At 41.2% G+C, this 25,978-nt stretch overlaps 1 protein-coding gene across 1 annotated transcript in view; it reads left to right on the top strand.

Annotated features, from left to right (window-relative positions):
• Positions 1-10,268: 10,268 nt before the first annotated feature.
• The window catches only part of dync2li1 (dynein, cytoplasmic 2, light intermediate chain 1), a 22,401-nt gene continuing 6,691 nt past the window's right edge, over positions 10,269-25,978 (top strand). Inside the window, exons 1-12 of the mRNA XM_056609815.1 lie at positions 10,269-10,635; positions 10,713-10,842; positions 10,929-10,963; positions 11,118-11,187; positions 11,565-11,653; positions 19,934-20,123; positions 20,531-20,599; positions 21,471-21,548; positions 22,074-22,153; positions 22,307-22,377; positions 22,644-22,741; positions 23,376-23,468. Of these exons, the coding sequence (XP_056465790.1) occupies positions 10,622-10,635; positions 10,713-10,842; positions 10,929-10,963; positions 11,118-11,187; positions 11,565-11,653; positions 19,934-20,123; positions 20,531-20,599; positions 21,471-21,548; positions 22,074-22,153; positions 22,307-22,377; positions 22,644-22,741; positions 23,376-23,468 (1,017 nt within the window). The 5' untranslated portion in view covers positions 10,269-10,621. The remainder of the gene's footprint in view (positions 10,636-10,712; positions 10,843-10,928; positions 10,964-11,117; positions 11,188-11,564; positions 11,654-19,933; positions 20,124-20,530; positions 20,600-21,470; positions 21,549-22,073; positions 22,154-22,306; positions 22,378-22,643; positions 22,742-23,375; positions 23,469-25,978) is intronic.

The following is a 25,978-nucleotide window of genomic DNA, read 5'->3' as shown; positions in this document are numbered from 1 at the left end:
TATTATTATTATTATTATTATATATTATATATTATGTAAATATATTGTTGCATATTCTTGAAGAAAGTAGTCCAATCCTGGGTTGCTTCACTTCAACTCACTTTATTTGTTATAAAGTCGGCATGTTTCGGTATGGTAAATGGAGACTACGGAGGGAATTGTATCTAACGCGTGTGAGAGGAAAATACCGTGATCTACTTCAAGCCCCCCGGGCTTAGGCCCGGGTGGCTTTCTGCGCCGTCTACCTTGATTGATCTCTGCCGCTCTCTACCTCTAGTCCACAGGTAGAGACCGTCAAGTGGGCGTGGCCTAGTGGGCGTGGCCGGGGTAACGTAATGGCTTCGGCTTCTTCAGGTGATGCCTTCTGTGGTGGAGCAGCCTTCAATAAGGTCTTGCTCCCCTTGTGGCTATGTATAGTATTTACGGCTTATATGTTTGTCCTGCTTCATTGGGTCCATGTGTGGGTAGCTTAGATTCTTAAAATACGTAACAATCCCTCCTTGGTCCTCTCAGATCACCATACAATAATATTTTAAATCATAAACGGCATTTACCACACCGAAAACTAGTCAAAGTAGGATAAATCATCAACACCATCAACCGTGTGGGAGAAACTCTATCGAACAGAGAAAAACCACTACGCGTTCCCGATAATACTGAAACGGTATTCACATTGTGGGTCCCATAGGAAATACAGGTCATTATTTAACAATAAAAACAATGAACATATATCTTGTTATCATACAATCATATGGTCAAACAACACACAAACAAAAGTATCCATAGAAATCCTAAGCTAATACCCTTCGGTTATGTGCTACAAGGTCATACAATTTTCAACATGTGCAAAAGTAAAGTAAAAATTGGTAGTCATAATACAATTTTAAAAATTCTAAATGATTGATAGGCTAGCATGGATTTGGGTGGTTCAGGTGATCTGTGGTGGAGCAGCTCGTCCCTCCTTGTCAAGGGCTCAGCTCACAGAGATGTTACTTTTACATCATGGGAGCCTCCAAACAGGTTCTCCGTCGTCGTCGTGTCAGCAACAGGGCCCTGTACCACGAAGCTCGCTTAGAGGGTTAGCGAGGTATGTTGAGCTCCAAGCCTGGGTTAGTTGTACCACGAAAGTCGATCTCTTTTAGCGTCGCTGTATCACCATGGTGACTTATGCTCGCAACCAAACCTGGTCGGGAGCAGTTTTTCGGCTTAGTCTAGCCGGAGATCGGCTACTTAAATCGGCGTGCGCAGGTTCCTAGCCCCTCCTCTGACAATGGCGTCACCATTTGTGGGTGTTCCCGTGGACCCCGGCGCACTTCTCGTACAGGCGTCTCTCCGGAGACAGAGGGTTTTACGGGACAGAACCGATCCCTTGGCATTGTCTGACGATATTCAGATTTCAGACTTTATTGTCATTGTGCAAACAACGAAATTGGGGTTCTTCATGAGAGATACAGATTCTCATCAGAGGGTGTTCGTTATTTGATCGTCCTTTTGGACCTTATGTAGACAATGATTACTGTTGCACATTGTGTCTCTGTGACAGTGTGCTGGAGTGGAGGTAGCGCGTCAGTCTTGAATTTCTGCCCGGGGTGTTCGACTCACAAGTAATGCAAATGTATGTGAAGCTTAAAAAGTCCTAATTCTCATGCATATGGAATACTTATTCACTAAAGCTTATGAAATTATATTTTTGTGCTTATTTCGAACTTGAAGCCATATTTTCAAGGCCGTGCTGGCACCACATCTATGGGGGTAAATTGCATGATGATAGACCGGCGAAATTGAACCCCGGTCGCTGGCGTTCGGGTCTTATACCAATCCATTACGCTAGAGCCGCTACCTCACAGCAGTCGAAAACATGCCATACATTTCTTAAATAGGGTGTATTTAAAGTGAATTCCCTAAATGATAGAATAAGGCAGGATGGACGTTGCTTATGCATTTTTAAATCATCATCATTCTATTTGGATTAATGGCGAACAATTCTGCATTTGGCATAGTTATTTTACAAACAATATGCAGAATATTTTCACTTAAACGCATATAGACTGATTGATCTATCGTAAAGGTGAGAAAAATGACGCAAAAAACGCCCCTTTCACGTGAACGCGCACTGAACCTAAAGCGGAAAACCTGGTTCAACTAATTGAATCTAAAGTGAGCTTCGTGGTACCATTTAACTCTGATTGCGAGTTGCGGCTCTGTCGAGCCAGGTTTTCCCAAGAAAGCCTGGGTATGTTCAGCGAGCTTCGTGGTATAGGGCACTGGTCCTTACTTTGAGCCCCTCTACCGAACCGAGTTACCACAATATGTCTTAGCAAAGTGAAGTAAAGTAAAACCCAGTTTTATCTTTACTTATTTTATAGCTATACATGTCCCGGACACGTTCATTACTATTTCCAAAACAGTTTTTTTAGCTACGCAGGTCCTAGTTAGGTCCAGACCTAACTATACCATTACATGAACAGTATTTATTATTATAATTATCTAGTTTTTTGTTGGTCAACATCAAATCGATACATTAATTCAACCTTCTGACTTACTGACCTACTCGATTTCTCCCCGTGTGAGCCCGTGAATGACAACTCTCCCGGGGCCTCCCCAAGAGCCCCACCGCCACCACTCCCCGTGTGAGCCCGCGATTGTACTCTCCCGGAGCCCCCCATTGAGCTCCACCGTTACCACCTCAGAACACTGCAGGAACGATTAGTCGATTAACACGTGGCTCGGAGGCTCCCAAGGAGTTCCACAATCCTACGTCTTGACACCTGGTGCAGTCGACGTGTGGCTCGGGGGCTCCCAGGAAGTGCCACAATCCTACGTCTGACACCTGGTGAATCTTGAGCTAGGTCAATCAAAACCGTCTAAACTAGGTAGAATAAAGAGTCATCCAAACTTACAACAATTATGCACATCTTGGTATTAAATATATGGTGATATTCTATAAACAAAACAAAAACTGAACCTAAAAGAAAAATTCAGAAGTTATCGGTTGAAACGAATGTTATTGTAATTGAACTACAGCAGTTGAGCTAACTCCCGCCTTGTGCACCGGTTAAAACCATGTGCATCATTTATTAATTAAACATATTATTTTAGCAGTTGAACCCCGTGTCTATTTGAACCATCCTGGTTCTCTAATATCATTGTGCATGACACAACCCGTATCTATTGCACTCCTGTTTTGATACACAAAACGCATGAAAACAGACAGAAGGGCCCAGCAACCTTGAAAAACATAATGTCTGAGTGTTAGGCATTCGTCACTATCCTCCTGACTACCAGTAGTTCAAATTTGTCCTCTGTGGAGGACATTTGTAAACCTGAATATCTCCCACCCATAGCATACTACTGCATTAACTCCTTTTGCTATCTACAGAGGACATTTAGGGCTTTTCAATGATACCAAATGTGAGGGGGTGGGGCTTTGGTACAAATACTTCCTCATTCTGGAAAATGGCGTCCATCATTCCAAGCACATTTTATGGGAAAAGGAAAAGTAAGTGCATGATACTTTTTATTTAGCAAATTTTGACTTGAAATGTTGTTTGCATATTTTATATAAGTCTCTTAAGAACACATTAAAACATTCTCTGAATTATTTTAGATGTATTTCAGCATAGTATTTACATTTTTAAAAAATGTCCTCTGTAGTGGACATTTGTAGTTATTTCTTCCATTTTGTTGTTATTTTTCAAATGAAAAGAAAGGGAGTCATTCTCAGAAGCAGAGAGAATTTTACTTCGAATTGTTGATGGAAACTCAGATATTGAGTTGTCTGATGAAGAAGATCAGCATGCAGTGTTTGAGCCAGAAGCAGAGAAAGATGATTCAGAGAGCTCTGAGGATGAAACTCAGGCAGGGCAAGCAGACGCAGAGGAGTCAGATCAAGCAGAACAGTCCACATCTATGTCCAGTCAGCGTCCACTGTGGAGCAAGAATTCAAAGTACTGATTGACTTTGTATTACATTTTTTTTTAATTTATTTTCTCTAACAATTGAGTCATTTTAATTTTGTTTTTCTCCCTTTATTGGCTTTCCTTAGATTCGAATTCCAACTTGATGATCCTCCAATTATTCACAACAATGATGCCATGACATCAATGATGCCATTCACGTACGGCGTTCCGATGCCCACTGTGGACACATGTCTTTGAAGCACAACAACTGTGATGATAAGCAGTTATTTGGATGTTCAACTCATTCTCATGTTGACTTTTTGATATTTTCTAAGAGATTAACTAGTTGCCATGAAGGTTCCATTTCACATGTATGGTGTTCCGATGTCCACTGTAGTGGACACATGATATCTTAAAAATAAAAACATTTTTTTCAAAAAAAATGTTGTCAGTATTCTAATTACGTTACACAGATTGGGGAATTTTAAAAAAAATGTGATCGGACAATATTCTTTTTCCTGGTAGTCAGTGCTTTTCCTGAAGAGAGAGAGAGAATATTAAGAAATGTAAACAATGAAAATGACGAAAGCCGGGCATCCATCACTGCTTGGGTTGCAAAGGCCTGAAGAGAAAGAATAAATTTAGTACAAATGTAAACATTTACAGATCGTTTAAACTATTAATGTTGGTGAATCAAAAAACATTGATTACAACCTACACAAATATTTGCGTGTTTTGCCGATATCAACTAGGGACTGGCTCCCTGTATTTCAGCACTCAGACACAGACCCCCAAATATACAAACACTTAACTAAATGTACATTTGTTCCAACACATGTCTATGGTGGGAGGGAGCAAGGGGAAGAAAGAACAATAAGAAAATAACTTCAATTTGACTAACAATAGAGAGGCGAGTGGCCATCTTTCAGCAATATGAATAAGGAAGGGTAGGGGAAGAGAGTGTTTGAAAGTAAATTCACGAAGGGGTGCGGGGGAGGGGAGTGGGGTGTTGGACGGGATCTTTAGAGGGACATGAAAAGGTTTCAAGGGGAGGGAGGCGTTAGAATGGTGGGGTGGGGGGGGGGGGGTACTCGTGTGTAGGGGGCCTGGAGGGGGGGCAGTGGGGACTTTTACGAGTGTAGGGGGTCAGGGGGTCTTTTACCTTAATAATTCATCGTCTTTAATAAGAAAATACCAACAGACTTGAATGTAAAATGTAAGCATGCCGTTTAGGGTAACATTTAGCAGATCGGCAGATAAGATAGTAATAGATAAGAGACCGTGCCGGCCTCAGCGGAGAAGTGAAAGATAACTCTCGTTAATATACTATTTTGGCCCGATCTATACAGAGACCGATAGTGGAGGTTTACCTCTCAACAAGTACCAAGAACGATTGTTAACGACGAGCACTCAAAACAACTCAAGCGTAAAGAAAGGGGGGAGGGAGGGCCTTCAGAGTTCCTTGCAACCGTTGATCTACACGTGTTGTTATGCTAGGCCTCTGGAGCAGCACGATCGGACGGTGGCTAAAACAAACTTACACCTAAATGTTCCTATAACCAATCCTATTTCAGATTAAATCTTTAAGACAATAAATTCTACTTACCTCAGACGTGTGTTGCCTGTTGAAGTTGTTTTAGCGTCGCACCCGCCGGGATTCTCGGGACTTTCTTCCAAACGTCGGGGGTCACCAAATATGTTGCATATTCTTGAAGAAAGTAGTCCAATCCCGGGTTGCTTCACTTTAACTCACTTTATTCGTTATAAAGTCGGCATGTTTCGGCATGGTAAATGGAGACTACGGAGGGATGTGTATCTAACACGTGTGAGAGGAAAATACCGTGATCTACTTCAAGTCCCCCGGGCTTAGGCCCGGGTGGCTTTCTGCGCCGTCTACCTATTGATCTCTGCCGCTCTCTACCTCTAGTCCACAGGTAGAGACCGTCAAGTGGGCGTGGCCTAGTGGGCGTGGCCGGGGTAACGTAATGGCTTCGGCTTCTTCAGGTGATGCCTTCTTTGGTGGAGCAGCCTTCAATAAGGTCTTGCTCCCCTTTTGGCTATGTATAGTATTTATGGCTTATATGTTTGGTCCTGCTTCATTGGGTCTATGTGTGGGTAGCTTAGATTCTTAAAATACGTAACAATATATATAAGTTAAGAGTAACTTAAGCTACAGTTGTGCGTCTTCTCAATATGATATACGTCACCACACCCGCACATGGAACTCGGCACAGAGATGGCACATAGAGATGGCACATAACTAAAACTCTCCACATGCCCCGACTTATAGTGGTTTTCACCTCTCTCTATGCTTTTATCCTCGCCTTGATCCTCGGCGTAGAGTGGGGCGTGACTTCGCCACTCTATGGAGTGGCGGAGTGGCGAAGTCACGCCCCTTCCGGTAGAGCTCATGGGACCTATGAGATCGAAAAATATGAATGGGTGTCAATGGTGAGAAAATAATTATTTTCTGGTCCCAGTCTTTATATGCCCTGGATTACACATATATTGTTTGTGGATTTAAATGAAAAATGTTCATGCAAAGAAAACTAAAGATTTTCGTGAAGAAGTTTGATAATTTTAGGTTTTATGTGAGGCCGCTTTGTGAACTACAGCTCTTCGCTGCTCTCGACGCATATGATATACGTCACCACACCCGCACTTGGAACTCGGCACAGAGAGGGCACATAGAGAGGGCACATAACTAAAACTCTCCACATGCCCTGACTTATAGTGGTCTTCACCTCTTTCTATGCTTTTATCCTCGCCTTGAAAAAAAGTGGTGAAGTGGAGCAGAGAGATCGCCATCTCTGTGCCGAGTTCCAAGTGCGGGTGTGGTGACGTATATCATATGCGTCGAGAGCAGCGAAGAGCTGTAGCTCACAAAGCGGCCGAGAGGGGTCTGGCTGCAGACATCCACCCACACGCTCCAGACATCCACCCACACGCACTTCCGCTGCAGACAGAAACATCCAGCCACACGCCGGAAATTGCGTGCTGGTGGATGTCTGGAGCGTGAGTTGCACAACAGCGCCCCCTCGGGTCACACTTTTTGGTGGGTCGCAGAATTCGGTGTAACAACGGGACTCACTGCACGAAAATGTGACACGTTCGGCTCAGCTGCACTTGGAGGTTATGCTAGGTGACTATTCAAAACACAGCGATACAATTATAAATGCACGAGACTTGCATTTCTTTACCGATCTATTAGTTTCATTAAGTTTAGATTTTTTCATCAAACAAATAACAGAACGTTACACCAATATGAAGCATTTGTTGTTTTAATCCACACTGACGTTGGCAAACGCTAGGTGTCATTTTTGCAAGATAGGCAAATGTTTTTTGTAAACGTTGTGTAGCCTATAGTAGGTCTTATTAAACGATTTTAGAGATTTGTAGATGTGTTGGGAGCATAAACGATTTTAAGATTTGGACTTTTGACAGTCATCTGTAGTCCAAAACAGAGTTAAGTTGTAATAAAATAATTACCACGAATTGAATAGACGCAGCTCGTTTCGCTTTAACTAGAGTTGCACCTATCAGCTGTTCATCTCTGCAGCGGTGGCTGAGAAGTGTGATATCATTCAATAGACAAAATCGATCGTTAAATATTCGATCTGCCTGTTTAGTTCATACAATCTGTTTATAACTAAGAGATCATAGCACTTAGTTCAGTTAAAAGGGGTAAAAGAGATGAAAAATGTAATAAAACGGATAAAAGTTAATGAATTACTGTTATGTAATAGCCTACTATCCTGTCTCAGATTCTAAATGTTCAATGTCCCCCAGTCAATAGGGTGCTGGGGCTCAGACAGTTCATAAAACATATAATGACGAAGAGAAACAGATGTAAAGTACAGTATGAGGTAGAAATATATCTCATCATTAATTATATGCCAATAATTGTTAAAGTTGATGCTCTGAAGGGACAATAATTGCTGCACACCCCTAATAAATGTTACGTTTTTCTATTTCAGCCTTTTTCGTCTAGACTACAACCACTACTGAATTACCGGCCTTTAAATAGTTTGCTGTGCTGTGAGAATTTATCGTCGTTGATCTTAATTTTTTCCCATCAATTGTAACATTTTTTTTCTGTCTTTTGTAGATGCATCACTCGATTTTTAGGGATGATTCAAAGCCAGAAGTCAAACGCTGCACAACTTGCTGCACACTTTTCCACTGCCCCCTATGCCCAACTTTTAAACCCACTGTAAACACGAAGCTTCAGTGCCACCTGGAATCCCACATAAAACATTCCATTACATTTAAAGGTGATATATGTATGTGTGTAGAAAGAATACAAGAATGTATGTGTATATGTCTGTAGACAATATTTATGAATGTGTGTCTATGTGAATGTGAATGTGTAAGTAACTAACTGGTTGCAAAAATAATATAATTGAATATAAAATGATTCCAACTTGGTGGCATTTCATTTTCCATTAAACAGGGGCCACTTGACAACATTGTGGCTGGAGTTGCCTGGCTGCGTCAGAATGCAGGTTTGCTCAGGGGGAAGGTGGTCGAGCCCGCATTTCCGAATATGGACGCAAAAGAACTGCAGGAGCTCCTGGAAAGGATACGTTCTTCAACTGATGAAGAAGAAAAGTATCCCCTGCTCTTCACATTTGATTTTCAGGAAGACATGGAGGTCTTCCTTAACATGGCAGCTGAGGAGGATCTTCGGGTCAACGCCATGTTTCTGGGTCGCTGGGTGGACAGCCAGTGACATTGCTGTGTGTGTGTGTGTGTGTGTGTGTGTGTGTGTGTGTGGGTGTGGGTGTGGGTGTGGGTGTGTGTGTGTGTGTGTGTGTGTTGAGGTTCTGAGTTCAGTTATCTGTTGAGTGTTCTTAATAAAGTGTTTTAACGTTTACAATGTATTGATTTTTTGTATGACTTTACTTATTCACTTTGGTTACACACAGAGCTAAGTTAAAACACAGACTTCAGTTTGTCGTATTTAAATATGGGCAAATAAGGTGGTCCAGCAGCACAAGGTCATTCACCTGTTCATAATGTCCCGTCTAGACTACTGTAATTGTCTATACTTTGGTGTGGACCAATGTCTGCTCCGTCGCCTGCAACTGGTCCAAAATGCTGCTGCACGTCTCCTCACTGGAAAAAGGCGATATGACCACATTACTCCTGTCCTGGCCTCTCTCCACTGGCTTCCTGTGGTTTTTAGAATTCAATTCAAAATTCTGTTGTTTACTTTTAAATCTCTACATGGGCTGGCACCTAAATATATGTCAGAGCTGGTCTGCATCCATGCTCCATCTAGAGAAATTCGGTCAGCTCAGCAGATGCTGCTGGATGTACCCAGGTGCAGACAAAAAACAAAAGGCGACAGAGCCTTCGCTGTGGCCGCTCCTAATCTTTGGAACAGTCTCCCCCTGAGTCTGAGATCTGCCCAGTCTATAGACCAGTTTAAAACGCAACTAAAGACTCACTTTTTTACATTGGCTTTTAATACAGATTAAGATTTTATTTTATTCATTGTTGTTGCTAATATGCAATATTAAGCCTTCTTGTTCTTTGTTTTGTTTTTTATATTGTATTTGTGTACAGCACTTTGGTCAACTACTGTTGTTTTAAAATGTGCTATAAATAAACTTGACTTGACTTGACTTGACAAGGTAAGACAATATTATAGACAATTAGAGCCAGATATTAAATGATTGATGGTTCAGAGTAAGAATTTAGGAATGCAAAAGTGCTAATAACATATGATAAATTATGTTGGAATGCAGTCGAACCTTATGATATTAAGACAACAGAATGTAACATAGCTAGACCTAATATAGATATGTCAGAAAAGGTGAAGCTAAAGGGGAATTGTTCTAACTATTCCTGTCCACTCATACATAGTATTTAAAATAATTATTAGCCTCAAGCTCTGATGCCCTTCAGCTTTACAATACGAGTATCAGTTTGTGTCCTATCAAATATTAAATTGAGATGATTGCAGTATAACACAGAGGGAATTCTGAATAAGGTGTGTGTATTTACAGAAAGAGAAGAGCCATAAGCTCCAGCTTAAAGTCAACAGCGAGTGCCAGGTCTTCTGTCCAAAACCGGAAGCGTTTATCCGATTTTATAACTTAATTGATTTCGTTCATTTATGTAAACACATTACTTAACGCCGGTTCATTTATGTAAACACATTACGTAACGCCCGATTTTTATTTTATTTTCCAATTTTTATTTTTTATTATCCGATTTCCGGCGTGTAGGTGGATGTTTCCGTCTATGGATGTTTCTGTCTGCAGCGGAAGTGCGTGTGGGTGGATGTCTGGAGCGTGTGGGTGGATGTCCTGACCTTTCTTGTTGGTGCGCGTGCCCTTAACCGGCGTCCGCGTCCCGGTTTGATTGACATGATCAAACAGCCCGCTCCTCCCCCTGATGACAGCCCTCACTGCTGTCTCCGCACGCAGCTATTTGATTAATGCCAGATTATAAAACACTCATTTCCAAAAAAAAAAGAATAGAGTCTGACTGTCAATAACAATGCGGGACATCTGATCACCCTACGTATAAAGTGCACTATATCCGTGACAGGGAACGATTTCGAACAAAGCTTGGGATTGACCTGATGAGAAACGCGTCCCTCACGTACACGTCATCATTCTGCGCCGTTACTTTGGCAACATTTGTGTTTATGCGCCTGTACACTCGTCCATGGTCCATAGGGGAAGACTTTTGGATTCAAATAAAAAGAAATGCGCAAAATAAGGTAAATTGTTCGCCGGGATTCTTTTGTCATACGATATGCTAAAATCAACAATACATTGTTTGCTCTGCGCTCCTCAGCACGGACACGTTGTGGGGCCTGGCAGCAGCCGAGGTCCAGAACCGGAACAGCAACACCAGTGAGGACCATGGTGGTGGTGATGGAGCTGTCAGCCAGAGAACCGTGTTCATAGTGGGGAGCAAGACCGGGGTAGGTCACAGTACAAGAGGCGCTCCGTCCCTGACACAGCATCCCTCCAAGTATTAGACCTAATAATAATAAATGTTGCTTTTCAGGGAAAAACATCCATTCTTCTGAGATGTCTTGACAGGTAAGTTGTGTGATACTTCAGGGGACCATCGCTCTTAATCAGATTTAACATCAGCTACTTGAACCACCTGCTGTGTGCTCCTTAGGTTGACAGTACTCCTGTGCATGGTTACATCCAGATCCTTTGAGGAGTATTGACTGTTGTTCTCCACTAGGGATGAAGCAACCAAGCCAACGCTGGCTCTGGAGTATACGTTTGGACGACGAGCCCGAGGACATAACACAGTAAGGACATCTGCAATGGCTCTTTGCCTCAGCAATATATATAGCCACTTATTTGTGTTTTAAAAGAGCTATTTGAAGCATTTTATGTCTGTTGGTTCTGTGAACCCAAGGTGTGTGTAACTAAGCAATTTTTGTAAGGCAAAGACCATAACATTGTGTCACCCACACCTGCATATTTTATACATTCAATGGTGAAGACTTGAATGTTGTAGCCTTTATTGTGAGTGGACCTGCATCACCATGCACTTATTACATTTCTGCGGTACATAGTACCTTTCCCAAGGTCTAATAGGTGTCTCTGTGTGTGTGTGTGTGTGTGTGTGTGTGTGTGTGTGTGTGTGTGTGTGTGTGTGCGCGTGCGGTCATTCCTCTTCTAGCCCAAAGACATAGCCCACCTGTGGGAGCTGGGAGGGGGGACCTCCCTCTCGGACCTGGTCCAAATCCCCATCACTCCTCTTAGTATCAGGTAGGTCCAAAAGACTGCATCTGTGTATTAAAGGCTACAACAAGGGTTCAGCCGTAGACACAGTATAAAGGAAGTTTCACATAATCTGCTGAACCCAAGGTTGCCTACGTCAAAGCAGGGCAACATTCGCATTCATGCTGTAACCACTAAGAGAGTAAACAAAGGGAAACTTAGACACACTGCTAACCTCACAAATCTCATATCTATTGCCTCCAAACCAAAAACAACCTTAAAGCCTATCAACAACACCATCAGGATGGCTCTACTTAATGTGAGGTCTCTTAATAACAAATCATTTTTAGTTAATGATTTTATTACCACTTCTAAACTGGATTTTATGTTTTTAACTGAAACATGGCTGGAACAAATTAACAGTGCAACCGTTCTGATAGAGACAGCTCCTCCCAACTATAACTTTTTTGATGCATGTAGATCTGGAAAAAGAGGTGGAGGGGTTGCTGCTATATTTAAAAATGTATTTCAGGGGAAACGGATGTTATTTGGTGATTTTCCATCGTTCGAATACCTTTGTGCTGTATTGAAATGCTCCCCCAGAGTTCTCCTATTAATTATTTACAAGCCACCCACATATTCTGCAAATTTTCATACTGATGATTTGAATGACAAGTGTGCAAAAAAACCTTTTGCAATTTTGGACACATTTGAACTGTCTCAACATGTGAAAGAGGCTACTCATTGTAAGGGGCACACTCTAGACCTGGTTATCACAAAGGGCCTCAATGTTTCTGATCTCTCTGTATGGAAAGCCAAGAAGGCCACAATCCGGCCCTAGAATGGCGCGGTAAAAGTGCAAAACCGCACGGAATCCGCACGGAAACCGTACGGATTCTGTACGGTTTCCGTACGGTTTGGCAAGAATTCGGAATCCGTATGAATAACTAATAGCCGGAGTGAATGACTAATAGCCGGAGTGAATGACTAATAGCCGCGGCTATTAGTCATTCAAAACCGTACGGAATCCGTACGGAATCCGTACGGAATCCGTACGGAAACCGTACGGAAACCATACGGTTTCCGTACGGATTCCGTACGGTTTTGAATGACTAATAGCCGCGGCTATTAGTCATTCACTCCGGCTATTAGTCATTCACTCCGGCTATTAGTTATTCACTCCGGCTATTAGGTATGCAGAACGAGCCCCTCCCTCTTCTTTGCTTGACCACTAAGTTTGAAGGCTGTCTAACCAATCAGAGCTGCAGTGCCTCCATGTTTCGCTGTAACATAAAGCTGTGTTGTCTTAACTAGTTTCACTACAATGTAATGACCACCATTAGCTAGTGGAAAATACATTTGTGTCTAGTACAGTGATATATTTGTATATGTAAGGCTATATATTGAGATGGCAGTGTGCGAAATACCCGACAATATTCGGGGATGTCCTCATCCCCAGATTGTTCTCGATATGCAGTAGCCATAGGCCATAACATTACATAACATGAACATGAACTGAATAAATGCCAGGTATATAGCATATCGGAGATGGGCACACAATCAGTGCATTTGCAAATGAGAGCATGCAGTATGACCGATCTTGTGACATGTGGTCGGAGAGAGTCGTGTGCGTGTGTGTGTGTAGAGCAAGTTGTTGAAGGAAGTGTTTCTACTTGACGTTACAATATTTCATGGATGCAAGCAAGCCAAGACAATCAATCTATATCTATAGCCTACATGACAACACACATACACACACACACGCACACACACGCACACACTTTAAACACACTGGTAAAGCAATAGGAGCCTGCATTGGCTAAAGTTGTTTTCGATGCAGGTTATTTTATAACAGGGAGGGGCAAAGTTGTGCATTGCAATTCTGCTGAATTATTTGGAGGACTTATAGCCTACTTGTAGTGAAGTATTTTTAACAGTGTGTGGAATCTACAGCTGATCACTTTCACTAGCTAAGCAAAATGAATCCCGAAAAGTTGAACCTCTGAATTGATCCTGAAAGCCTATGTCCTAGAATAATTAATTTGTATTCCGTTTTAGGACATCTCACTAAAGGTCACTTAAATGTAGCCTATTTAAGCACACCAAGTCCAGTATTCAGAATGAAAAGCATTTATTCACAAATACGTTCTATTTTTTTGACAAGCGGATCCGACAGTCACGTGCAAGTATGCAAATTAGCCATGTGCGCCAAACAGAAGATAGACGCAATGAACTGATTGTTGTGCATTGTTGTGGATATGTAGGCTGTTTAGTTGTGGTTGTTTGTGGTCTTAGTGAAACAGTCTTGCCTTGGAGTTGGAGTGATTGTGTGAATGTGCGAGAGAGAGCGCACCTGCCGTGGTGCTGTTGGGCTTGTAATGGGCTTATATGTGATCAATGATGAATCTGTCTGATCGTATTAGCTGTAGATGGATGGTTAAATAATGTCACAAGATCGGTCATACTGCAGGCTCTCATTTGCAAATGCACTGATTGTGTGCCCGTCTCCGATATGCTATATACCTGGCATTTATTCAGTTCATGTTCTTCTGAGTGCGCAAGAACGGTGCCAATTATTGTCGTGTTTGCAATGCACAACTTTGCCCCTCCCTGATATAAAATAACGTGCATCGCAACAACTTTAGCCAATGCAGGCTCCTATTGCTTTACCAGTGTGTTTAAAGTGTGTGCGTGTGTGCGTGTGTGTGTGTGTGTGTGTGTGTGTGTGTGTGTGTGTGTGTGTGTGTGTGTGTGTGTGTTGTCATGTAGGCTATAGATATAGATTGATTGTCTTGGCCTGCTTGCATCCATGAAATATTGTAACGTCAAAACACTTCCTTCAACAACTTGCTCTACACACACACACACACACACACACACACACACACACACACACGACTCTCTCCGACCACATGTCACAAGATCGGTCATACTGCATGCTCTCATTTGCAAATGCACTGATTGTGTGCCCGTCTCCGATATGCTATATACCTGGCATTTATTCAGTTCATGTTCATGTTATGTAATGTTATGGCCTAGCTGGCTACTGCATATCGAGAACAATCTGGGGATGAGGACATCCCCGAATATTGTCGGGTATTTTCGCCTAACATATACAAATATATCACTGTACTAGACACAAATGTATTTTCCACTAGCTAATGGTGGTCATTACATTGTAGTGAAACTAGTAAAGACAACACAGCTTTATGTTACAGCGAAACATGGAGGCACTGCAGCTCTGATTGGTTAGACAGCCTTCAAACTTAGTGGTCAAGCAAAGAAGAGGGAGGGGCTCGTTCTGCATACCTAATAGCCGGAGTGAATAACTAATAGCCGGAGTGAATGACTAATAGCCGGAGTGAATGACTAATAGCCGCGGCTATTAGTCATTCAAAACCGTAAGGAATCCGTACGGAAACCGTACGGATTCCGTACGGAATTCTTGCCAAACCGTACGGATTCCATACGGACTCCATACGGATTCCGTGCGGTTTTGCACTTTTACCGCGCCATTCTAGGGCCGGATTGTGGCCTTCTTGGCTTTCCATATCTCTGTGACTGATCCTTCCTTGTCTGACCTCTTTTGTGTTTTCTTTAACATATCTTTTATTCCCGACATACAGACAAAATCAAACACTGTCAAAAAACGGAATATCAATGAAGATTCTAATGTACTTTTTAAAAAGGCCATCTCCTTGCTACCACCTCTAAATCCATGTTCTGCTGATGATCTTGTAGATTAGAAAACTTTAATTTGAAAAATTTGAAAGTCATAGATGTCATTGCACCTTTTATAAGGTTAAAACGATTTCTGGAAAGCAAAAGGCACCCTGGAGAAAAGCTGCTTCTGTAATAGCACAGAAAAAGGAATGCAGGAAGGTTGAACGCATCTGGCGTAAAACAAAACTTCATATTCACCATGATATCTATAAAGAGAGCCTCCGTGCCTACAATTTACACTTAAAAAATGCTAGAGAAACATTTTTCTCCAATATCATTAAAACCAACACTAATAATGCAAAAACCCTATTTGCAACTGTTGACAGACTGACCAACCCCCCAACAGAAATTTCACCTGATCTCCATTCCACGCAGAAATGCAATGAGTTTGCAGCTTTTTATATTGATAAAATTGAAGGTATCAGACGCGCCATCAATATCTCCACGTCAAACAAAAATGTTGGACTACCACACTGTTCAGGCAAAAATTACGTGGCAAGGATGGCATGCTTTAATGTTATAGACTCTCAAAATCTTGTGGAAACTGTGACACAACTAAAGCCATCCACCTGTTGCCTTGATACTATACCTACCAACCTCTTTAAGAATGTTTTCGACTGCCTAGCAGTAGACATATTGCAGATAGTTAACAACTCTCTCCAGTCAGGCAATTTCCCAAAAGCTTTGAAAACTGCAGTTATTAAACCCCTTTTAAAAAAGCGGAGCCTAGATGCCTCTATTATTAACAACTACAGACCAATATCAAATCTACCCTTCATAAGTAAAATCATTGAGAAAGTTGTCCTCCAGCAACTAAATCACTTCCTGGCATGAACTGGTTGCTATGACACCTTCCAATCAGGATTTCGACCCCTGCACAGCACTGAGACCGCCCTTATTAAAGTTGTAAACGACATCCGTCTTAACACAGACTCTGGCAAAACCTCAATACTAATGCTACTTGACCTCAGTGCTGCATTCGACACTGTAGACCATACATTACTTCTGGAAAGGTTAGAAAACTGGGTGGGGCTTTCAGGCACTGTCTTAAATTGGTTCAGGTCCTACCTACAAAATAGGAACTACTTTGTTTCCATTGCCGACTTTGTATCAGAATCAACCAACGTGACATGTGGAGTCCCACAAGTTTCGATCTTAGGACCCACTTTATTCAACATCTACATGCTCCCACTAGGGCAAATCATGCAAAATAACAATATTGACCATCATTGCTATGCTGATGACACGCAAATCTATGTATCGCTATCACCAAATGACTATCGGCCCATAGATCTGCTGTGCCAGTGCATTGAGCAAGTGAAGGAATGGATGTGCCGAAATTTCCTTCAACTAAATGAGGACAAAACAGAGATAATTGTATTTGGTTCTAAAACGGAAAGGCTTAAAGTAACCCAACACCTTCACTCTCTGTCCCTGAAAACCTCAATCAAAGCCAGAAATCTAGGGGTTATCATGGATTCAGATTTACATTTTGACAGTCACATCAAATCAGTTACAAAATCGGCATATTATCACCTTAAAAATGTAGCAAGACTTAGAGGGCTCATGTCCACCGAAGACTTACAAAAACTTGTACATGCCTTTATCACTAGTAAGCTTGATTACTGCAATGGTCTCCTTACAGGTCTCCCAAAACAAACTCTGAGGAAGCTTCAGCTTGTTCAGAATGCTGCTGCTAGAGTTCTAACAAAGACCAAAAAATGTGATCATATTACACCAATTCTGAAATCGTTACATTGGCTTCCTGTAGGTCAGAGAATTGATTTTAACACCATATTGCTAACCTATAAATCCCTACATGGTTTATGCCCAAAATATTTAACTGATATGCTTCCACTACATCAGCCTTCTAGACCACTAAGATCCTCTGAGACCAATCTGTTAATTATCCCCAGAGTAAACACAAAACATGGGAAAGCAGGATTTAGTTACTATGCAACAAATAGCTGGAATAAACTCCCAGAGGATTTAAGACTTGCCCCAACTCTGAGCACCTTTAAAACAAGACTGAAGACTTTTATGTTTGCTATAGCTTTCTGCTAAATCTTAAATACATTGCACTTTCTAAAAAGCTTTTTTAACTTTGCCTTTATTTTCTATTTTAATACTAAAATGCCTTTTTCTATTTTACCCATTTCTTTGCATATGTTTTTCTTTTACTTATCTATTATTTTATTTTATTGTATGACAATGTTTATATGTGAAGCACTTTGAGTCTGCCTTGTGTATGAAAAGTGCTATATAAATAAAGTTGCCTTGCCTTGCCTTGCCTATTAAAAATGGTTAATTTAGTACCGTCTGGCTACTTAAAAAATGTAAACGCTTTTTCAATGATACCTTTAATGTAGGGATGTCCGATATTGGCTTTTTTGCCGATATCCGATATGCGATATTGTCCAACTCTAAATTTTCGATACCGATATCAGCCGATACCGATGTCGATATTTGGGTTATTTTTCCTCAAACCTAATTTAGGTAACATTACATATCTCCTGTTGTGGAATTAACACAACATGCTTAATGTTATTGTGATGCCCCACTGGATGCATTCTTGAATGCAACAAGGCTTTCCAAATGTTAACATTGTCTGTGCAAAATAAGAAAAGTACTTCAACTTAATTTAAGGGAAAAGTGCCATGTTTATTTTTATTTTTTTAAAGGTCTCAAACAACAGTTTGGATTACACTCTCCCTGAGATAATCTTGACAATGCCCACAACAAATAGGGCAAACTTGACTTCACAAATGATAAAACATTGTACCTGAACAACTATGTGCAACATAGCAGTATGTTTCTTTAACTAAAACTCAATAACCTTAATTGAATAAATGCACAAATATGAGTCAATTACAATGTGCACTGTACTGCATAATTTTGAAAACATTTATTTGAGCTATAAAAAAAAAAAAAAATAAAAAAAAAAATCGGTTTTAAGGCAAAAAAAATCCGATACCGATATTGACAGATATTACATTTTTATGCTAATATCGGGCCGATAATATCGGTGGGCCGATAATATCGGACATCTCTACTTTAATGTCATTATATATATTTATATTGTACAACCTCTTATTAAAAATCCCAATCTGGATGCCTTAGTCCTCTCAAATTTTAGACCTAGCTCCAAACTTCCATCCCTTTCTAAGGTATTGGAAAAAGTTGTCTTGACACAACCTCAACCTTTCTAGATACTAATGGCATTTTTGAGGTATTCCAATCAGGCTTCAAAGTTCTTCACAGCACAGAAACATTATTGCCAAGGGTTTTTAATGATATCCTATTAGCTACTGATGCTGGTGATTCTGTCATCCTTATTATGCTAGAGCTCACAGCTGCATTTTACACTGTAAACCACACTATCCTCCTCTCCCGCCTTCTGGATGTGTCGGTATTAAGGGTACTGCTATGAAATGGTACAGATCCTACCTATCCGACAGAACCTTTTCTGTAAGCCTTTTCAGAAAATATGGCATCTCATTCCATTGCTATGCTGACGACAGACAAATGTACATACATCTGAAAGGACAAGATTCCACCACCATGAAATGTCTCTTAAACTTTCTGGAGGATGTCAAAGATTGGATGGCTTTTTTTCTTTCTTTTTTTTTTTGAGCTTCAATGACAGCAAAACGGAGGTCCTATTATTAGGACCAGATACTACTTGTAACACCAATGGTATGGACTTAAGCACCCTAAACCCATATGTCAAGTCCCATATAAGAAGTTTGGGTGTAATACTGGATACTAATCTTACTTTTGACAAACAGGTTGAGTCCGTAGTAAAATCAAGTAGTTAAGAAATATTTCTAAAGGAAAACCTTTTCTGACTGTCACTAACTTAAAAAAAAAAGTAATCCATGCATTTTTAACTGCCAGGCTGGACTACTGTGATTCCCTATATGTTGGTCTCAACAAAGCCACCCTCTCTTACTTACAGTTGGTTCAAAATGCTACAGCCCGCCTCCTAACGGGCACCGTAAGGGTGAACATATTTCCCCCATCTTAGCCTAGCCTCCCTTCACTGGCTCCCTGTCCACCATAGAATACATTTTAAGATCCTGCTACTAACATTTAAATGCTTAAATGGAAAAGCCCCCATGTACCTATCTGACATACTAGTCAAATACACTCTCAGATCCTCTGACCTGTTCTTACTGGCTGTTCCCAAAACTAAACACAAATGTAGAGGAGATGGGGTATATGCTGATGTTGCCCCTAAACTATGGAACAGCTTGGCACTGCATACTAAATTGTCCCCCTCTGTAGCTATTTTTAAATCTAATCTTAAACGAAATTTTCATGCCATGGGATCTTTACAACTGTTGTTTTTTAAATGTGCTTTACAAATACATTTATATTACATTACATTATTCTATCTACATTTTGAGATATTGTTCATACTATATGCACTTTGAGTCTGCCTTGTGTATGAAAAGTGCTATATGAATAAAGTTGCCTTGCCTTGCCTTGCCTTGCCTTGCCTTGCCTTGCCTTGCCTATATTCTTAAAAGTAAAACCGAAAATGAGCCAAATAAAGTATTTACCGATAATTTGACTATTCCCATCACTATTCTCTCCTGCTAGATCTCTGTCTCTCATCCTAGTCCTGGACTTGTCTCAACCCAGCAGACTGTGGAGGACCATGGAAACCCTTCTTCAGGCAGCACATACCCAGCTAGGGAAGGCCTGCTCCCAGACTCAGGCCCATGCCGGGGCCAAGCACAAGGCGAGCAGCTTTCAACCAGCAGCGCGAGTGTTGCCCAAAGATTATCCTGTGAGGACTGATCCATTCATCCACTATGAAAGATGTACACGCAATAGTGCATTTATAGTTTAACTCTATAGATGTTTTGATTATGCATATTATGCTTTATATATATTTATATATAATTTTTTTATGCATGAACTGAAAACACCAAAAGGTGGATAGATTTAGAAATTGAAAAATGTGTGGATTCAGAAATAATTGCGCTCTGATGATAGTGTATGGTATCTGATCATAATGTCTGTTGATAAATCTAAACATCAAAGACATTTTTTTATTTGTGACAATATAGTATTTTTACATAGATAGTTTGATTTCACTTTAGAGGAAGTTACTTAAGTTAGAGAGTATTATGTGTCTCTCACACAACAGGAACTCGTATGTAAAGACGGTTATTTGTGGATCCTTCTCAACAGGACAGAGAGCTTCTGAGTCCCTTTCCTGTTCCTCTGCTCATCATTGGCAGCAAATATGACCTTTTCTTGGTGAGGACCATTCGACTCTTCTCTTCTCTCCTCCACTCTACAATACCATACTCTAGTCTTCTCTTTTCGAGTCTACATTAACACCTACTGCCCAAAAAGTGTTACCAGCACTGTCACATATACTGTATACTGTACATCTGTCTAACATCCTTCTGGGAACAGGCCCACCCTTTTTACCAAAAACAATAACAATTCCAGCAAACAGGATATAAAACGCAGCCCACCGATCACAGCAACCTGCAACTCTTCAGACAAAGATAGTAGACGCACAATAAACAGCAGTACAGTATTAAGCGAATCGCACGCCCCGTTTGTGACCCAAATATCTGGAGGATTCTCATGATCATACATCGTCCTTTCAGCAGAAGGTCATCCTGTTTTTTCACCTACTTTTCCTTTTTTAAATCAATAAAATATCCCTGCGACTGTCAATGTTTTTGTAAACACCTGACTTCAAACATGGTTGTCTGGTCTCTAAGCTGCAACAGGCATTGATGCCACAAACCAATTAAAACTGACCAGCTCACCATGAATCACCTCAACAATGACAGACATCCCAACAGGATCCCTGTGGGACCCAAAGGATGATGTATGATAGTCATGATAATCAACAATTCATTCACAGATGGGGAGTGCATAACACAAAGTATGTAAGTTTGAGGTCTATATGAATGAAGAATGAAGACTACTTATCATAGTTTATTAATAGGCAACCTTAATTTGGTAAATCCACTTTTTCTAACCTGTAGCTATTCTACAATGACCTTTTTACGACACTGAATGCCTCACATTCACATATATGTCCACACGCACAACGGCAGTGCCAACTGCCGTAAGTCATTTGATTACATTTTTGTTGTGTGTCTTGTAGGAGTTGGAGTCTGATAAGAGGAAAGTGGTCAGTAAGACGTTGCGCTTTATCGCACACTATTACGCAGCCTCTCTCATAGTAAGTACACTCTCACACAACACATTTTCATCCAAAGAGCTCACACAAGGGTGGTTTGTTTCCAGAGCCAATTAATAAAATAATCTTGGAGTCAATTTATCCATTACTTCATTACCAGACAATCAACCGTATCATATTAATTGCTTAAGTTAAATGATTAATAATAAAGAGAACAAGTGATTAATCAAGACTACGTCATTAGTAGCCATCCGAGGCGGCATGTGGATCAGGAGGTAGAGCTGGTTGGCTGGTAACTGGAAGGTTGCTGGTTCGATCCCCGGCTCCTCCTAGCGAGTGTCCCTGAGCAAGAAACTTTACCCTGACTGCTCCTGACGAGCTGGCTGTCGTCTCGCAGGGTGGACACCGCCGCCGGTGTGTGAATGTGTGTGTCCCTTAATGTGAGGTGAATGTTAGGTCAGTACTGTAAAGTGCTTTGAGTGGCCACTGGTTAGAAAAGAGCTGTATAAATGCATTCCATTAACTGTTAAACCCTGCATCCTACTGTCCCCCCTCCTCTCTGATCAGTTCACTAGCACCAAGTCAGAGCTGCAGATGTCCAAGACCAAGAGCTTCTTCAACCACCTGGCCTTTGGCCTGGAGAGAGGGTGAGGGATGGCTCCAAACTGCACACAAGCTATTCTTTATCAACATTCTTGTGTTGTTTGTTTGTATTCTGTCTCATGCAGGTGTCACGTAGGTGTCATTAGGTGTCGTGTAGGTGTTTTATTTTTGTTTTCCATTTCTTGTTTTTCTTCTAGAAAGTCTGTGTCATTTGACAGCAGCAAGCCCCTGGTCATTCCCTCGGGCTCAGACTCCTTCATCCAGATAGGTGAGCTCTGCCCCCCCAGGTGGTCAGTGACCGTACTGTGGGAAATTCGAACAGCATTCTGTATTTATTGGTTACCTTTCTTACTCAATCAAAAGACTTGTACATTTTACTGTTTAAAAGCTGTAGTATGCCATTACTGTTTTACAATCACAAATAAACATGGTGATGTTTTGGTTGCCAGGCCGAGTTACATGTTGCTGTTATTAGGAATCAGCTATTGATGTCATCTTACAGGATGTTTTCTTGCTTTATGTGACTGTTGCTAGGCTCCCCTCCTACTAGTGATGTGGATATTGGTTCTCTGCATGCTAAAAGCCCCTTGGACCTCTGGAAGAAGGTCTATGAGAGTGTGTTCCCTCCAGAGGTACTGCAATCACATATGGTCAAGAAATAAAGCTGGGTCTTGTATTCCGATTTTACGAACCCAAACTGTCGCTGTAACTTATCGGAAGATTTTGCAAACATTTAGATCTGGTTTTTGCTTTTTTTTTTGTGATTTGTGTGATTTTGTGAAAACATGAAGTTCTGAAGGTCACAATATAAAGTCCATATGCTCATTTACATTAGATGTTGGCGAGTAAAAGAGAACATCTTAGAGAAATGAACATTGGCCTAACTTCATAGCTGACAAAAAACAAGGGAAGACCGTTTTCCACAATGTGCTCTCAGGCCATGAAGGATCATCCAAAGCCTTATTGATAAAACCACACTACTGAAACGATGAATTGTACAATCTACGTGTCTATTTAGGTGATATCACGGTGTAGTAAAGTAGCTCCACCTTTGCTGAATGTATGGTGACCCCCAACTTTGTAACGCGCCTTTTAGAAAATGCGCCTTCATTTAAAAATAATGCAGTAGTCCATCAACGGACGCATAGAGGTTTAGTGTTGTTATATACAGGATATGTACTTTAGTAGAAGTGCTCAATGCAAAGCAACATCTTAAAGCATTCCTCCTGATTTGTGTCTCGTTTGTCTCTTCATTCTGCTCTACAGAGTATCAGTGAGAATAAGGAGCTGAAAGATCCAGCCAAGGACCCCCAGTACAGTGAGCCCCAGGTTGACTCCATGAGGGCCCAGAAGGACCAGGTAGGTCCAGGGGTCAACCAGCTCTACATAACTACAGCATGGAGGCTTCATCCAGCCAGAGGATCAGACTATATTATTATCCCTGATTAGGAAAGAAGGCTTTTGGGATTAATAAGTATTGGTAAACTTAAAAAGGTCTTTCTTTCTTTTAGAAATCAATCATTATTTGAATTGACTGCAGTTCCAGATGCGCTGATAAGCCTCTTTTTGTGGAACACAACATAGATACATTATTTAGCAAACATTTTATTACATTTAAATACACGGCCTGCCTTCGTTTAACCAATCATAGGCTGAGCTTTATTCGTTACATAACGGGCCGGCTCTGCTGTGTTAAACCAAAGATGTTCTGTCAAAGGTCACATGGCATGAGAATTTCACTTTATGAACATAAATATGATTTCCCCTAGCCTGCCTATGGTCCCCCAGTAGCTAGAAATGGCGCTAGGTGTAAAACCAAGCCTTTGAAAAATGAAAGCTCAGACGCTACGATTTCGAATTTAGCTATATGTCGTCATAAGGGGCCAAGTTACCTTCCCTTTTATATCCCGCCCATGGAATTTTGCCCGACAATGAGCTACGTGTGTGTGTGTGTGTGTGTGTGTGTGTGTGTGTGTGTGTGTGTGTGTGTGTGTGTGTGTGTGTGTGTGTGTGTGTGTGTGTGTGTGTGTGTGTGTGTGTGTGTGTGTGTGTGTGTGTCAGTGGAGGCTTCTCCATTGAGGAGAGGGAGGAATATCCTCCCTAACATTGTTGAGAATAAAAAATGTAGATTGCCCAGACTATTGTAATGAATTAATGCCCTTAAATATGACTACTTTATTGCCTTTGAATATATAATGTTCGTTTCCCTGGGTAAAGGGACATTAGCACCCCCTATCGCCTATTGACAATTACTTCAGGGAGGAACGTCCTCCCTTCGCCTCCGTTCACTCCCATTCATTTCCCCGAAAGTACTGGCGGCCGGTGGATAACATGGGTTTCAATGGGAGAGAGGAGGAAAATCCTCCTCTGAGTGGGTGGGACCTTAAGGGGTCTGATTCGCGCAAAAATCTATCCGTCTGCGCTATGAACCAATAAGCAGGATCCCTGGACGTTGAGCAGTGTTGCCAGATTGGTCCGATTTCCCACCCAATTGGGCTACTTTTAACCATGTTAGGCTGGGACAATTATCTTTGGGCGGGAAATCTGCCCAATCTGGCAACGCTATCGATAACAAACCCGGTCTGCATTTCCGCGGTGCTTAGTCGAGACGCAGAGCAAGTGAAATCTGCGATAGCGAGATCCTAAATGAACAATGGAAACATTGGAAACGGAGGACATTGTTAACGTCTTATTACAAAAATCATTCCATTCATTCAGTTACAGTGCTAAGTTAGCGACCAAAGAAAGAGGTAGACCACTTCCCAAAATCAAGGTCACCAGAAGTAATGGCAACGTCAGTGTTGTGAGTGCTACATGGTTTGCTAGGTACGCATGGCTTACTGGTAGCATTACAAGCAATCGACTTTATTGCTGGCCTTGTTTGCTTATGAATAATAGCAAATCTCCAACGTGGGCTGTTCATGGTTTCACTGATGTTGTCTTCGCAACGCAAACAGCAAGGAGGATTGACCTGATCTATAAATGAAGTCCCTCAATCTGAATAGTTAGGCCTAGCATAGGCCCATGTAAATAGTTTTGAAATAATGTTCTTGTTGTTCTTTTACTAGTTTGTTACTCTGACCGCTCTGTTTGATATTGTGGAAAGGGTGTTAGTGAATGATTCAGAGCATGATGCATTTTAAATGGCATCACTTTGGTTCTTGAGTCTTTTCTTAAAACAATTGTAACTGAAAATAAACATAGCTAAATAACTTCAGTCAGTGAGGGCAAAAATAGGCCCAATGATGGGCCCAGATTTTTTTATTTACTTTACAAATCAATAGTAGGCCTGATTTGACTAATATGCTTTGCATCCTTTCCTTCTCAAATTGCGGTGTTGCCACTGGTGGCTTTGTATACATTTTATTCACATAACTCCCTCCCTGCTATTTTGTAGTTCACCAAAACACCCTGAAACAACTTGAGTCTCACATTCTTATGCCACCATACACCAACAGTGCAAGCAGGCCAATGGCAACCAAGCGCGCAGTCCTTCCTCCCTCACTTTAAAAACCACCAGCCGCCACTGGTGTGTGTGTGTGACCCCATTTCCAGTGCTGAAAATGTTTGCAACCCCAACTTTAACTTTTGCGCATCTGCTTTAACAATGGTTGTTTTTACTACATCAACATCTGCTGGTAATGTCACCGTCCCGGGGAATGCATCTCTCCCTGTAGAAGGCGTCTACTTCGTTTTTTGATTGCCCTCTTTATATCTCCAGCATCCTTTGTGATGCAAATGTAGAACCGTTTTCAGCGTGATAAACCTGCATACGTTTGAATTTATCAGAGCGCTCGTATGTTTTTATGGAAGCATATATGTAGCAAAATTCAAATGGTAATGCAATTTGCAATTCAATAAATCAGTAC

The sequence above is a fragment of the Gadus chalcogrammus genome, chromosome 15 (genome assembly GCF_026213295.1).
Source record: "Gadus chalcogrammus isolate NIFS_2021 chromosome 15, NIFS_Gcha_1.0, whole genome shotgun sequence".
Taxonomy (NCBI): Eukaryota; Metazoa; Chordata; class Actinopteri; order Gadiformes; family Gadidae; genus Gadus; species Gadus chalcogrammus.
This window is presented reverse-complemented; position numbering and strand designations above follow the sequence as displayed.